Source organism: Corvus hawaiiensis, chromosome 17 (genome assembly GCF_020740725.1).
Source record: "Corvus hawaiiensis isolate bCorHaw1 chromosome 17, bCorHaw1.pri.cur, whole genome shotgun sequence".
Classification (NCBI taxonomy): Eukaryota; Metazoa; Chordata; class Aves; order Passeriformes; family Corvidae; genus Corvus; species Corvus hawaiiensis.
The window spans coordinates 8571573-8585200 of NC_063229.1; the positions used below are offsets into that span (position 1 = coordinate 8571573).

Genomic DNA, 13628 nt, shown 5'->3' on the forward strand with positions numbered 1-13628 from the left:
GCATTGTTCTGTCAGCTTTTTGTACCTGCTAAGTGGAAGGTCCAGCAGCAGTGTAGGCAGGCAGCAGTGACCAGCTGGGAGGGGAGCTGCTCACAGAGCTGACAGTTCTACCATCTGCAGTGGTTTGTGAGCCTCGTGCTTCAGAATTCTGAGGGCTGGTTCAGGAAATAAGACTGTGAACAAGGTGCATGTTTACCTCTTGATGCTTTTCTGTTTAATTTGAAACACAAAAGTTGTTTCATTAATTAGGAAAAACACAGCGACAGATTTATGTGATGATTCCTTCGAGATTTTACAGCAGGGTTGTTCATGTCTTCAGATCATGTCTGGCAGGGTATTTCAGTAGGGCTCACTGATTTTTTATTATTTATTAACCCTTCCACCCATTCTTTCTCCTTCGTATTTTTTTCAGTCTTATTTCTTATCTTTTTATCTTTCCCATGACCCCGGGGATTTAGGTGGAGGGCCAGGTTGTGGCCTTGTTGGTCCAGAATTTAGAGCGCCTGGATGAAAGTGTGAAAGAGGAGGCTGATGGTGTCCACAACACCCTGGGTAAGTGGCTGCTGCACAGCCCCTCGCTTCTTTCTGTGGTTTGTACCAAAGGTGGTGAGTTATCCCTCCCCTTCCTTTTCCCCCTTCCTCTTTTCCCCTTGGACTGCCAGCACTGCAGTACAGGATCTGGTGCAGCTTTTATTCAAGCACAGCTTGGAATCACTCGTCCCTGGAGCCAGAGTTTGTCATTTGTCCCATGGCTGCATGAAAGGTGCCTCTTCCCAACCCAGTTGTGTTGGAAGGTGCAGGTATGTGGACCACTGCACTGCACCAGAGGCAATCACAGAACTGTTTAGGCTGGTAAAGCTCTCTAAGATCACCGAGTCCAGCTGTTAACCCAGCACTGCCAAGGCCACCACTAAACCATGTCCCAAAGTGCCACATCTACACAGCTTTTAAAAACCTCCAGGAAAGTGCTCCATGTATTTACTGTGTGCATATCTGTGAGCTATACTTTGTTTCTGTCTTAACAATTTATTTAACTTTCAGGTGGTAAAACATTTGCAGTTCATGGAAGGACATAATTGCCTCTCTGCTCCCTGATCTTTGCACAGCACACAACCACTGCAGGGTGTTCCTGTTGCTGGCAGTCAGACCATCATCCACTCCTTGCAGTCCTTCAGGATTGTAATCTCCCAAGACTGTAAGAACGAGAGAGACTGGAAACATGACGTTAGGAACTTTTGGTGGGGAAAACCATCTGTTTTCTGTGTCTTTCTTCTCAGGAATTGTGGAGAACATGGCAGAGTTCCGGCCAGAGATGTGCACGGAGGCTGCACAGCAAGGCCTCATGCAGTGGCTGCTCAAGAGGCTGAAGGTGAGCCGGTTTCCCACTTTGCTTCTACAGACCAGTTAGCACAGAAATTACCCTAAGAAAAGCCAATTTTGCTTGTGTGTGGTGTAAAAACCCAGTTAAGGGCAAAAAGTTATAGTTCAGGGTCTGTGTCTTCGGCAGTTTTAGTTTAAAGAGACACACTTCGGTCTTGTCTTTATAAATGTCTTGCAGTAGAAATTCTCTTTAATCTTTTCATATGATTCATGTGTGTTGGATTTCCATATGTTGTATTTCTATGTGTGAGATCTGTAGGACTATAAAAGCTGACCAGTGAGAGAGGGCAATAATATTAACCATTTAATGGCCTTTGCTTCCCATGTTTCTAACACTTTTTTGAGTTTTAAGTGATGTCTGTGTTTAAATGCTGCTGGGGGCAGCTTTTGCTTTGAACTCAACTAAGTGCCTTTTAAATTAAAAGCTGCTTTTCATACACTGCATCCTGTGGCAGTGAGTTACACAGTTTAAGTCAGCCTTGTGTGAAAAGATGCCTAAACATTCACTGGAAAATGCTGTAGAAAAGGAATGGATAGTTCAGCTGTCTCACAGAAATAGTAAAGGAAATATAGCAAAGAAATTCTGGCTGTTCTCTAACCTGTCAGTAAGGCATTAGCACTTCCATGCTTAAATGTCTGCATGATTAGAAAGCCCCCGAGTTCCAGAAATTCTCCATCAGCTGTGAAAGTGCAGGTACCCCTCTGTGCACTTCACATCCTTGTTAGCAGAAGTAATATGTAATTTCTCACTCCAGGTAGTAACATAATTATGTCCTTTGCTTAAAAAGAAAAAGTGAAGTTAATTTTAGTCTTGGCAGGTAGGTACTGCTGCCTGCCTTGGAATTGCTGTGGCAGCTGAAAGACTGAGAAACTTGGGAAAGCAAAATAATTCCAACTAGGATTCCCCTGCTTGGTGCCACAGAACATGAATGCTCAATGGCATTCCAAGCTTGTGCAGGGTGTGTCTGTTGTGTTCCTGGCTGTGTTATCCCTGGGTTTGGGATGTGGGATCAGACAGGGCTTTCTCTTGCCTGCACAGGGTTGTGGGGAGCTAATGAACCCCTCTTCAGGTACTTTGGCTCTTGGCAGTACTTGGTCTTGAATCTCTCACCCTGACAGTGGTGTTTGGGATTAACCCAGGATCTCAGCAGCTGAGTAGAGCTGCTGTGGAATGTCTGTGGGATAAGTTTTAAGATCAGGGTTCTGTCTGGGCAGTGATGAGGACATCTGGCACACAGCACAGTAGATGAATTTGTTTCCTGACGACATTTCAGGTCTTATAATTAATTGTATTGTGACTGTCAGAGCTGCCTCAGATGGAGATCTCATAGCTCTATTCTGCAAACATAAGCAGGGTTTGACAATGTGTGCAGTCTTGGGGGATCAGAATGTTGTTTCCCAAGATTTGCAGGGCAGCAGTTGGTCACCCCATGGCAGAAGCTGGCAGGGCTGTACAGCACCCAGCACTTGCCCCTCTCCTCCACGGTCTACTTGGAGGTTTCCCCTGGCTGCTGTAAATACTGTCCTCTGCAGAGTGGTTGGGGATCGTTTGGACTGAAAAGCTTTATTTAAAGTCAATACTTGGTGGCATTTGGGGTCTTCCTGCTTTTCATGTTTCCGTGTGTTGCATGGTGCTTGCACACCATGCTCTATTCCATGGCAGCAGGGTGGGATGATTGGCCCAGCAGCCCCGCGCAGGCAGGACTGTCCACCATGCTGCAGGGAGTTGTGTGTTTGGGGAAAAAACTGGGTGACAAATGCTATGTTTTAAGCCTAGGACTTCTGCTTTTTCCCTTCTTGAGCCAGTGGAGTATAAATAGCTGGTAACTGATGATTTTTAAATTTGTTTTATTTTATGAATCCCTCAGTAAACCAGGTTCCGTTATTATCTGATTGGTTAATGTTCAGTCTGTTTTTGTAGATGAAGCAGCTTTGGCAGCATGCAAAAACATTGGATCCAGTTCAGAATCCACTCTAGGGTTTTGGATTTTTTTTTTGGGGGGGGGGGTTTTCAAATTCAGCATTTTGGTTTCATTGTGACTTCTTTAGCATATTTGAGGATGGAGGGAATATCTGAAAAGGAAGTTATGTGATTGTGCAGACAAAACCCATCTCACATTCTTCTGACTGTGACACTCTGATTCTCTACGAAACTCTGGCAGTTACTATTCAATGTTACTGTGATGTATGTTCTGAAATTCTGGTTTTGCTGACAGGCACAGATTTCCAGACAGGGATAAGTGCCATGCACCCACATAACATTGTGGAAAATAATCACAGGAAAGAGATTCTGTGTGGCAAACAACTGGAGACTGTTTTAGGGGTTTTGAGCCAAGTTGACCAAACCTACAGATGTAGGGCCGCGTGAAGGGTCACGGTGGAGCTTCTGCATGTTTGCATGAGCCCACATGCATCTCCCATCACCCCTGAATCAGAATTGTTACTGTTCTGTCACTGAGGAAAACTGCAGAATTACTGCAGTTGTGTTTTATTTTAAGTGCTGCTCATACATTTGGTGATTTGATTAATGTGTTCTTCAAATCAGTGAGATGCTGAGGGCCATGCCCTGATGGGTCTCTTGTTCCTTCCCCCACAGGCTAAGATGCCTTTTGATGCCAACAAGCTGTACTGCAGTGAAGTGCTGGCGATTCTGCTCCAGAATAATGATGGTGAGCCATGCCTGCCTTGTCTCTGTCAGTGAGGGCAGAATCCAGGCTTCTCTCAGATCACAGCAGCCCTTTTCTGCCTCCAGCTCCCCTTTGCTCGCTTTGCTCTCCCCCATGTGCTCCCTCGCCTCCACCCTCTTTCTCTGCAGCTTTTGTGCTCTGTCAAGCTGTATTGATTTTGTTTGCTGATGTATCAGTGTTAGATGGCTGTAAAATCTGACAGTTAGCTTCATTTTTCTCTCTCTTTTCCCCTTTCCCCCCACCTCCGTCTAGACAACAGAGAATTGCTTGGGGAGCTGGATGGGATCGATGTGCTGCTTCAGCAGTTATCTGTGAGTAATTCCCACACGCCCTCTCTTCCATCAGGAGACTGCTGGGCTGGGTGGGAGGAGTGGAAAATACCTGGGGTGCAGGTGCTATCCTAAAAGTGCTTCATATTTGGTGAAGCATAGTCCCCAAATACCTTCCATGGGGTGTGTCATCCATGGTCACTGAGATTAATCCCTTTTGTAAAGATGGTAATGCTGAGGTACACGGAAGTTAAATTATTACATTATCATTTCATGGCAAGTAGGAGATAGGCAAGGTTGGAATTGGTCCATCTTCAGCGTGCTCTACTCCAAGCACAGGGCTGCCCATGTTTGAGCTGGCTGAAGGTAATGTGTTCATAGCTCACCTGTATTTCTTCAGGTAGTGCTGCCTGCAGCACCCTCAGGTATGAATTGTAAAGGAATTCTCTGGCAATCAGCTTATCCACATACCTGAGTGTGAATTTGCCCTTCCCCTTGTGTATTAGGAGGCCTGTGTATTATCCTTTAAATCCTGCACCAGGCTGCTGCACATTTGTGGGTGCACAGTCAGGGCAGCAAAGGGTAGCAGCTACAGAGAGGATGCAGCAGTGACCTGTGTGATCACTGCCTGACACCTGTCAGTGCTGGAGCTTTTGATACAAACTCTTTGCATGTGTTCTGCAACAGCACAGCCCAACCTTTGGAGGTAATTTTGCTTTGTTTGTCATTCAGGTGTTTAAACGGCACAATCCAAGTACAGCAGAGGAACAGGAAATGATGGAGAACCTGTTTGACTCCCTTTGCTCCTGCCTAATGCTCAGCTCCAATCGTGATCGCTTCCTGAAGGGTGAGGGTCTGCAGCTGATGAACCTGATGCTAAGGTACTCCATTAATATTGTGATTTCCCTCCTGCTTTTGATGTGCCAACACCTACTCTGACTAGATATTTATGGTTTTATTTTAAAATTTCTGTGTTAGGACATCTGTCTGTCTTCTCTTGATTTTTTTCCAGCAGGTAAGTAATTTGGACCTTCTCAGGCATGGAATCTCCACTTTTTGTCTTTGACTTCGTTTCCTTCGTTGGCTGCTGGAAAGTGGCAGTGCAGATGTTTCATCTAGAGAGAATGCTGTAGGTCAGGTCACTAACCCTCTAAGGTTTTAAATGACCTCTGTGAGGGCAGGAGAGGACCTTTGGATGTCCCTTGTGAAAACGTTTTTCCTTTTGTTCCCCAGTTCACACTCCACTGTGTTGTGTAGCCTCTGAGCTGCTGAATTTTTGTGGATGCTGATACAAAAATTACTTTTGTGAATGGGGCATAAGTTTGCATTTCTTGTGCTGTGCTTTGTCACACCCTGAACTTCTGAGGCTTCTCTGCTCTCTCTTCACTTTTCCTTGCTGGCCTGGCACCGAGTTGTGTCTGCTGGGCTGTCTGGCTCCCCAGAGCTGCGGGAGGGCACAGCGGGCTCTGTCTGGCTGTCCCCAGCGTGCCAGGCTGTGTGCTGACGGGTTAGCAAACACCAGCCAGGAATGCTGAGCTCCTGCAGCTCAGGGCTGGGGAATGTGCGGCAGCAGGGAACTGAATAAATAACCCAACGTGGATTATTCAAATAGGAACGCTGGGTTTTCTTGAGGCTAATTAAGGAAAAGCTCTAAAACTAAGAACGGGAGGGAGGCCTCCCTCTGCCTGGAGTCCTAAGCTGCTAAACCAGCCTTGCAGAACTAATTAGTTGGAGTTCTTGTGCCATGTGGGTGGGTCTCAGTGTTTGGATTTTTAAGAGCTTTTTACCCATTTTTTGACTCTACTGTTTACCACTCTCTGCACCAGGATCTGAGCTGGAAAATTATGACAAGAGGAAAATTTCTCCTTGGCTGCATTTTGCCCCCCACAGTAGTTGCAAAAGGGGTGGGAGGGACAGAGTGTGATGGATCTGTGAGCAGCAACTCTGCCTGATGGACAGCATTTCCAAGGCCTCAATCTGTGGATTCTGCAGTTTGAGTGGGATTGGTAAAGTGATTGTGGGAAAAAACCTAACAATTCACAGAATTTGTTCTATAAGCTTCTGTCACTACTGTCCTCAGGCATGTACTATACTGACAGCTGATTATTTTATATGTTTTTTAACTTTTCTAATCTAGTTTGAGTGCCTAGAAGCTCTCATAGGTGCTCAGTTTTTCTTGGACAGAGGGACTTAGGTGACAACAATCTGTTGTTGTAAATAGGGAGTGAATGTGGATAGCTGTGATTTGGAGCTGCACACCTGTATCTTCTTGATACCTTCATGATAAATAGCAGAGAACAGACGTGCCATTCAGTTGTGATTTGCCACCTTGCCCACAAACAAGGCAGAATATTTTTCTCTCCTGTTGGTATCCTCTGAAGGCTGGGGGAAGAGATCTGTTATTTTTTGGTTTTACTTTGGAGGTGTTTAATCACTGTACCACAGCCTGTGCAGATGAAAGGACAAATAGGCAAAGTTGAACGTGTATTGACATGATGTGAGATAGATAAGCTGTGTGAGAATAAAGATATCAGGCTTGAATCTCCATTACTGTCGTAGGGAACACGGCATTCTCTGTCTGGTGCTGCCTGATCCATCCAGCCACGTCGTTCCATTATTGATGGTTGTGTGCACACAGACCTGCAGAGAGCTGCAGCAGCTTTCGATGAGTATTTCATGTGCTCGTGCTATTCCTACAGATAGTCATGAGAACAGGATGGTTTCTGTTGTGCTGAGCCTTAAAATGTGTGGCCAACAGCAAAAGGCGATGTTGTATCGTGTGAACTTCTGGTTTATAGGGAGCCAGTGGTAATGCCTGAAACTGAGCCTGATGTGGCTGATGTGCCTCATGTGCATTTCCATGGCCAGACTGGTCCTGGACTCATGCTGTGATCTGGGACTTGCAGTTGGCCCTGAAGGAATTGGGGCTTCACCAAGCAGGTACATGGGAGATGAGCAGAGGTTCTGGGAGAAGAGCAGGTTGAGAGGGATGAAGCCAGTGACAGCAGGAGTGAAAGAGGAAATTTGGAAGCAGAATGAGAGCAAGGCTATATATAATTATTTAATTATTATATTTATGTAGCATCTTTATAAAAAACAAGATGGTTTATCAAGGAAGTAGCCACCAGCGGAAAGTTTAGAAGGGTCCCGTAGAATTAAACTAAACTTTCTTTTTAGGTCAGGAAGTACTTTTTAGTGCTCAATCCCTCAGTCTTGCCTTAGTAACCTAACTGCAGTTTAGTCAAAATAGAGGAAAACAGGCTTGTCCTGTCAGCTGCCTGGTGCACACTGACAGGCAGCTTATTGCTTTGGCTGTAGAGCTGTGTTGGGTTTGAGGAGATTCAGCCACGCCGCTCCCGAGGGATGCGTCAGGGAGATTCTCTCTTGCTCAGGGAAAATGTTGTGTGGCTTTCCCAGCCATGAACTGAGGAGCATGTGTATGCACAGAGACAAATAACAGTCCAGGGAGCTCACGGGGACCTGCATCACTTGGGCTGCACAGTGTTCTGTCCTGCAGCTATGCTGGGACTTCTCTTGACCCTCAAGAAAAGCTTTTGTTTCCTGTACAGCAAAACAAGGTGAAAACAGACAACTCCATATGGCTCCCTGAAGCTTTTCTGCGGCTATTTCAGGGTATATTTTTTTATGATTCTTAAAATCTTTTTATGTTTTCTTGTCCTGCTGTTCCTAATGACCCCTAGAAACACGAACTGTCTCTTTACTAAATCTTCTGGTTAATTAAACGGAACCATTTTATGCACACTTTCCCAGGAAGTCTAGTGTTCTGCTTTTACTGGTATTTTGGAAAGTTAGAGGCTATATTCTGCTAATGTGGAAAGTCCAAATAATGTCAGCACCTCTTCTTTTTGAAATAATAGGTGCACCAAAAGAAGTGTCTCAGATGGAAAGGTGTTAAAAGGAGGAAAACAATGGTCAGTGAATAAAGTTATAATTCAGAGTTCCCATGAACACTGAGGCCCCTCCCCATTTGGTGATTCTTACGTTTGCTTGTATGTGAATTAGTGTTCAGCTAAAAGTTCCCTCAATAAGCACAGATGAGACTAAGATAAACTACTTGCCCTCTGGCAGAATAAATATTTTAAATAAAATCAACTCCAGACAGTCCAGGCAAGCAGCTATTGATCTCTAAAAGCCTGAACTTAAACCCAATGAATATTCCAGAGCTCAGCCCTGCGCAGCCTTCCTAAATGCTGATCAATATGCAATTACTTCCCCTGAAAACATTTCTGGTGTCATCTGGCCTAAGGAGTACTTTATTTTTAGCTCTCTGTAGTGGGGGTGTGGGGGTGCCAAACCACCCTCCTGCACAGCCCTTGGCTGGTTGGGGGAACTCAGTCCAGCTCCACACGGTGCCCTCCCACCTTGGGGTTGAAAGTGCCTGTGGCTGCACTGGGCAGGGTCACTTTCTTTCAGGCTGGGGTGTTCATGTGTGGGTGTTTTAGTTTGCATGATGTTAGGGGCTCATGAAGTTGGGTCTCTGCAGGGAAGTTGTTTTCCACAGCTCTCTGGGAGCTTTGAGGATCATTTTCAGGGCATCCCTGTGTTACTGGTGTGAGTTACTGCCACCAACATTCTGAACTGGCATTAAAGCAGAAGAGCCCAGAGTCTGTCTGCCTCCTTCCATTGTGTGGTTCCTGGTGATGGGGTTTCATTATAGCTGACACAGCTATGTTCACCAAATTTACTCCTTTATTAAATTAAACTATTGTTAGATCTAAATCCTGATCTTTTTGGTGTGATAGTGTTTGCCTTTTATATCCAACCCAGCCTTCCCTTCTGTTTTGTGCCAGTGTTTGTAAAGGAGTGAAGAAATACCTTCTTCAGTAGCCAAGAAATAAGAAAATAAAACCATGACAATAAAATACATAAAATGAAATAAAAATAGAAAATAAAAAGAGATAAAAGACATTAAAAAAGAAATAACCAAGACAATATTCTCAGCCACAGTTTTGAAAAGAGTTATTATTGATACAATGTTTTGCCTTCTAGAAGAAAAATCTTGCTTAGAGCTTGTGCTCGGACTCTTCATCTTTTCCTTGCCGTGTTCCTTTCCCTTGTCTCTTTAAAGTAGGGTGCTCCAAAGCTCCTCATGTCCCTATACAATTTAATTTGCCTCTTTGTTTTCGCAGAGAGAAGAAGATCTCCCGCAGCAGTGCCCTGAAGGTGCTGGACCACGCCATGATCGGACCAGAGGGCACAGACAACTGTCACAAGTTTGTGGACATCCTTGGGCTGAGAACCATCTTCCCTCTCTTCATGAAATCACCCAGAAAGATAAAGAAAGTTGGAACAACTGAAAAAGAACATGAAGGTAGATGTGCTTCCAGATCCTTCTTATTGCCATGGAGGGAGTGAATGGACAGCCAATGTCTGAAAAGTACCTGCAGGGAGGAGGGAAAGGCACAGCACCCATCTTCTTAGGGCTCCTCCTGCAGCTTTCAGGTCTGGGTGTCCAGCCTGCTGCTCCCTGTCACAGCTAGCTGGCTGTTGAGGGCACGTTTGTCCTGCTTGTTTTGGTATCAGCAGCTCCTGGCGATCCCATTTCATGTGCTGTTAATAAGTTATTTTACTCCTGTAGAGTCTGTTGTTTGAAGCTCTTACTCTGATGCAAAACTCTTTTGAAAAGAGTAATGAGGCAACTACAAATGTCACCTCAAAAGCAGTGTTTTCATGGCTCTGAGCACTGAAGTGTGACTGGATGAACATCAGGCATTGCAGAAATAAACTGCATTGCTTTTGAAGTTGCGCTTTTTTTCTTTTTATATTTTTTAACTCTCTACCCTGGAAAACTCTGCTTTAACAGAGATCTGCTGTGGAATAAAACTGCGATTACTGTGGGACCTTATGCTGAGCTGAGTGGTCAGTCCCTCCTGCTCCTGGCAACATTGCCTTTCCCATTTTATTGGTCATTGACTGTCTTGGAAGAAACTTTAAATACTGCCAGTGATGCTTAAGGTTTTGTGCCAATTGATTGCTCAGCTCAGTTCTACAGAGGGTGAATATTGTCAAAAGCTGAAGAGGTGTGAGTGGGTCTCAGACACACCTAGGATCTATCCTGAACTCTTGCAGCAAACCAAGTGAAAGTGGAAGGAAACAGCAACAACATGGAAGCTCTAAACCCAAATCCCCTGCTTTGGGACTGTCCTGGCAGCTTAGGTGGGACTCAGGTGTTCTCCCAAGCCCAGGAGGGAGGTGCTGTTCCTTCAGAGCTCTCTGGGTGCTGGCTAAGGCACCAGCTGGGACTGAGCAGCTCCTTTCTCTGGCAGAGCTGCTGAACTGGGGACAACTCCCTGGGCACCTGTTTGTCCTCCCTCCTGAGGACAAGGAATGGGCAGTGGCATGGGCTGGGCATATGTGTGGCAGTGGCTGCTTTTGTGGCACAGGTGGAGAGCAGGGGCTCACCTGTCAACCAGCCCCAGAGCAGTTCACACACCAGCTGCCAGTTCTGGTCACTTTATCTGCCTTGTGTTGTTTGTCTTGGGTAGATAATAGTGAGGGGGGAAATGCTGTCGTGTGGTCTGGGGTTTATGTAATGGACTTGCAGGGACAGGTTTGGTTTCTGTAGGTTATGTAATAAAATTGCAGAATTATCTAATAAAATACGTAGTTGTGCTTCGATGGATTTAGGGGATGTTTTGAAATTTTCATTTGCAGTGTGAAAGTGAGGTTTGTTTAATTCTTCTTACTGAGAGAAAGCTTCAGTGGGAATAGGAGATTCTGGGTAGAGATCTGAGTCCGTAGCTCATGCCATTGACTTAATTTTTCAGTTTTGGAAAGTGAGCTAATCTCTGTCTCATCTGCTTCTTCTGGAGTCTGCAGTTGATACCTGTGTGCAGTCCTGGCTGCTGTGAGGATTAGTCTGGAAAGCCCTGACAGGGTCAGTTCCTGCCTATTTCTGTGATAGTGTGAAAAGCCAATCTGCCCTCAGGAAAATGGAGTGATCCGTGCAAACTGGCTTTGTATCACACTTCTGTCTCATTAACATGCAAAAGAAATGGAGAACATTAAGATGAGTCCAGAAATCAGTTCTATTAAAATAAACTCTCCCTAAAAGGCTGTGGTAGTAAGTCCAATTTTCTTTGTTTTGCATCACTGGGCAGGTGAGTTACTGAATTTCTAATGACAGGAGGTAATAGAGATGTTCAGCAGGGTTCCCTGGGGCCTGTCACGCCGTGGTCCTGACACAGTGTAAGCAGCACTGTGTGTGCTTTTGCTCTGCTGAGTGTTGCCCCAACCATGCAGTAGTTGCTCCTTGGGGGGAGCATGGCACAAGCTCCTGGGTGCCTCTGGCTTTAAGGGAAATGGTGCAGGTGTAGCGTGATGGAACTGGTTCCCTCTGTGCTGTTCTGGTCCTAGGAACACACTGCTTGTTGCTTATCTCTGTTTATTGATCAAAAAGAACGCTACTGTTCAGTCTGGTCTTGTCATCTTTTCTCATAAAAACTTTATCCTGTGTTCAATCTGTTTTTTTAAAAATTAATTAGAACAATCTTCTATTGGGAGAGCTTTCATGTGTATGCCAAATGGAGGAAGAGATTCCTTTAAAGGATTCTCTGGAATGGCTTTGCAGCAGTGGCATCAGTATTTATTTAAAGCAGCTCTGAGGAGCTGGGCTGTGCTTGCCTTCTCTGCGTTGCTGCTGGGGTGCTGCTGTCGGGGTGGGCACCCCAGACTGTGCTGTAAAGCACGAAATCCTCTGTGGACTCTGAAACCTGGGGCCTAATTACAGCTGCCTAAAAACCAGCCTTGCTAAAATGCCCCAGCACTGGGTGAGGTACCAAACAGCTCTGCCTGTCCCTCTGTCCCTTTGTCTGCAGTGGCTGAAGTGCCACCAGGCTCGGGATCCTGGCACCTGCTGTTGGCTCCAGGTGCTTCACCTCTCCCAGGACATCCAGTGCTCAATCTCTAGAGCACCAAATCTTCTGTATGTATGTGATGGTTGTAGGAAAATATCCCCTTGTCTTTATTTTATAGCAGTGTTGCTATTTACATAAGAGATAGTCTATAAAACCATGTTTGTTTTATTGTCTCTAAGGCGATGTTCCGAATGTGACAAAATAATACCTTGGTGAAAAAAAATCTCAACGTGACTTGCTGAGCATTTATTTATTGCAGAAATTTATAATCCAAATTAAATTTGATATAAGTAACTTCTCTGTAATGTATTTCGTCCTTTCTAAATGCTAGCATAAAGGTGTCAGTGCTGGTTAGCTACATTTTAAACACTGTCAGTGTTTAAAAATTATTTTACTCTAGGGAGCCTGTGAACAATTTAAATCCAAACTGCACGTATTTATGCTTTATGTACACTATGTAATTAGGAAAAAAGAAAGAGAAAATTTCTTAACCATCTTTATGGATGATCTGAGCCTGAAGATTGGGCCTGTGGTGTCTAACTGAGTGCGCATTATCTACACTTGAATTTTGCCTGTGTTTGTACAGATCATTATATTAGGATATTAGGTTTGGGAGAAAAAACTCGTTGGAAGCAATTTCCCTTTTTCTGAGGCAGTGAAGCAACTCAAACGAGAAATATTTTGCAGCTGAAGACAGAAATGGCTCAGAGTTTTCCTATGTCTGTGGGGTCGCAATACTCGTGTGAGTGCCCAGCTGCGTTGGACAGCCAGAAGGAGAACCAGCCTGGCTGTGTAGGGGGTGCTATGTCGTGGTTGGGTGTTGTGAGCAGGTTGAACAGCGGCGTCCCTTTAGTGTCTGTGATTGCAGGGGACGGACAGGAATCTGGCTCTGGGTGGTTCTTGACATAAATAGAGGGTAAGATTTTAAATAACACTTCAGTGTTGTGACTTCTGAAATGTGGGGGGTACTGTATGATTATCTGCATTCCCAAAACCTTCCTGTTGCAGAGCCGAGGATCAGGGTGTCATCCCTGTCCATGAGGGTGCAGTGGCTTTCAGCACAGTCGAGTCACAGTGTTGGATGCTGGCTTGAAATTCTTGAGCAGTCTCAGTGAGCTAAAAACGGAGAAAACACAAATTCCTCCTAAATTAGAGAGTCTGTAGTGAAGCAATCATAGCTGGCTCGACAGGCTGTATATCCTCCTGCTCTTTCTCAGGATGGTTATTTGCAGCCGAGTTTTGCTCACTTGGAGAGTGTAATGAACTATAAAAGAATGTTTGTCCAATCCATCTTCATTTAAATGCCTTCTCTTGTCTTAGATGTCAGTTTTAGTTAGGAATGCTTAATTTGATAACCTGAGAATTAGTTCAGCCAATTTCCAAAGGAGAATTCCTATTGCTGGGGTGTTTTGGTT

General features: G+C 44.9%; 1 protein-coding gene across 1 annotated transcript in view; it reads left to right on the plus strand.

Annotated features, from left to right (window-relative positions):
* The window catches only part of CTNNBL1 (catenin beta like 1), a 47389-nt gene that overhangs the window by 16508 nt on the left and 17253 nt on the right, over positions 1-13628 (plus strand). Inside the window, exons 6-11 of the mRNA XM_048321846.1 lie at positions 459-552; positions 1278-1369; positions 3977-4049; positions 4320-4378; positions 5069-5217; positions 9487-9668. Of these exons, the coding sequence (XP_048177803.1) occupies positions 459-552; positions 1278-1369; positions 3977-4049; positions 4320-4378; positions 5069-5217; positions 9487-9668 (649 nt within the window). The remainder of the gene's footprint in view (positions 1-458; positions 553-1277; positions 1370-3976; positions 4050-4319; positions 4379-5068; positions 5218-9486; positions 9669-13628) is intronic.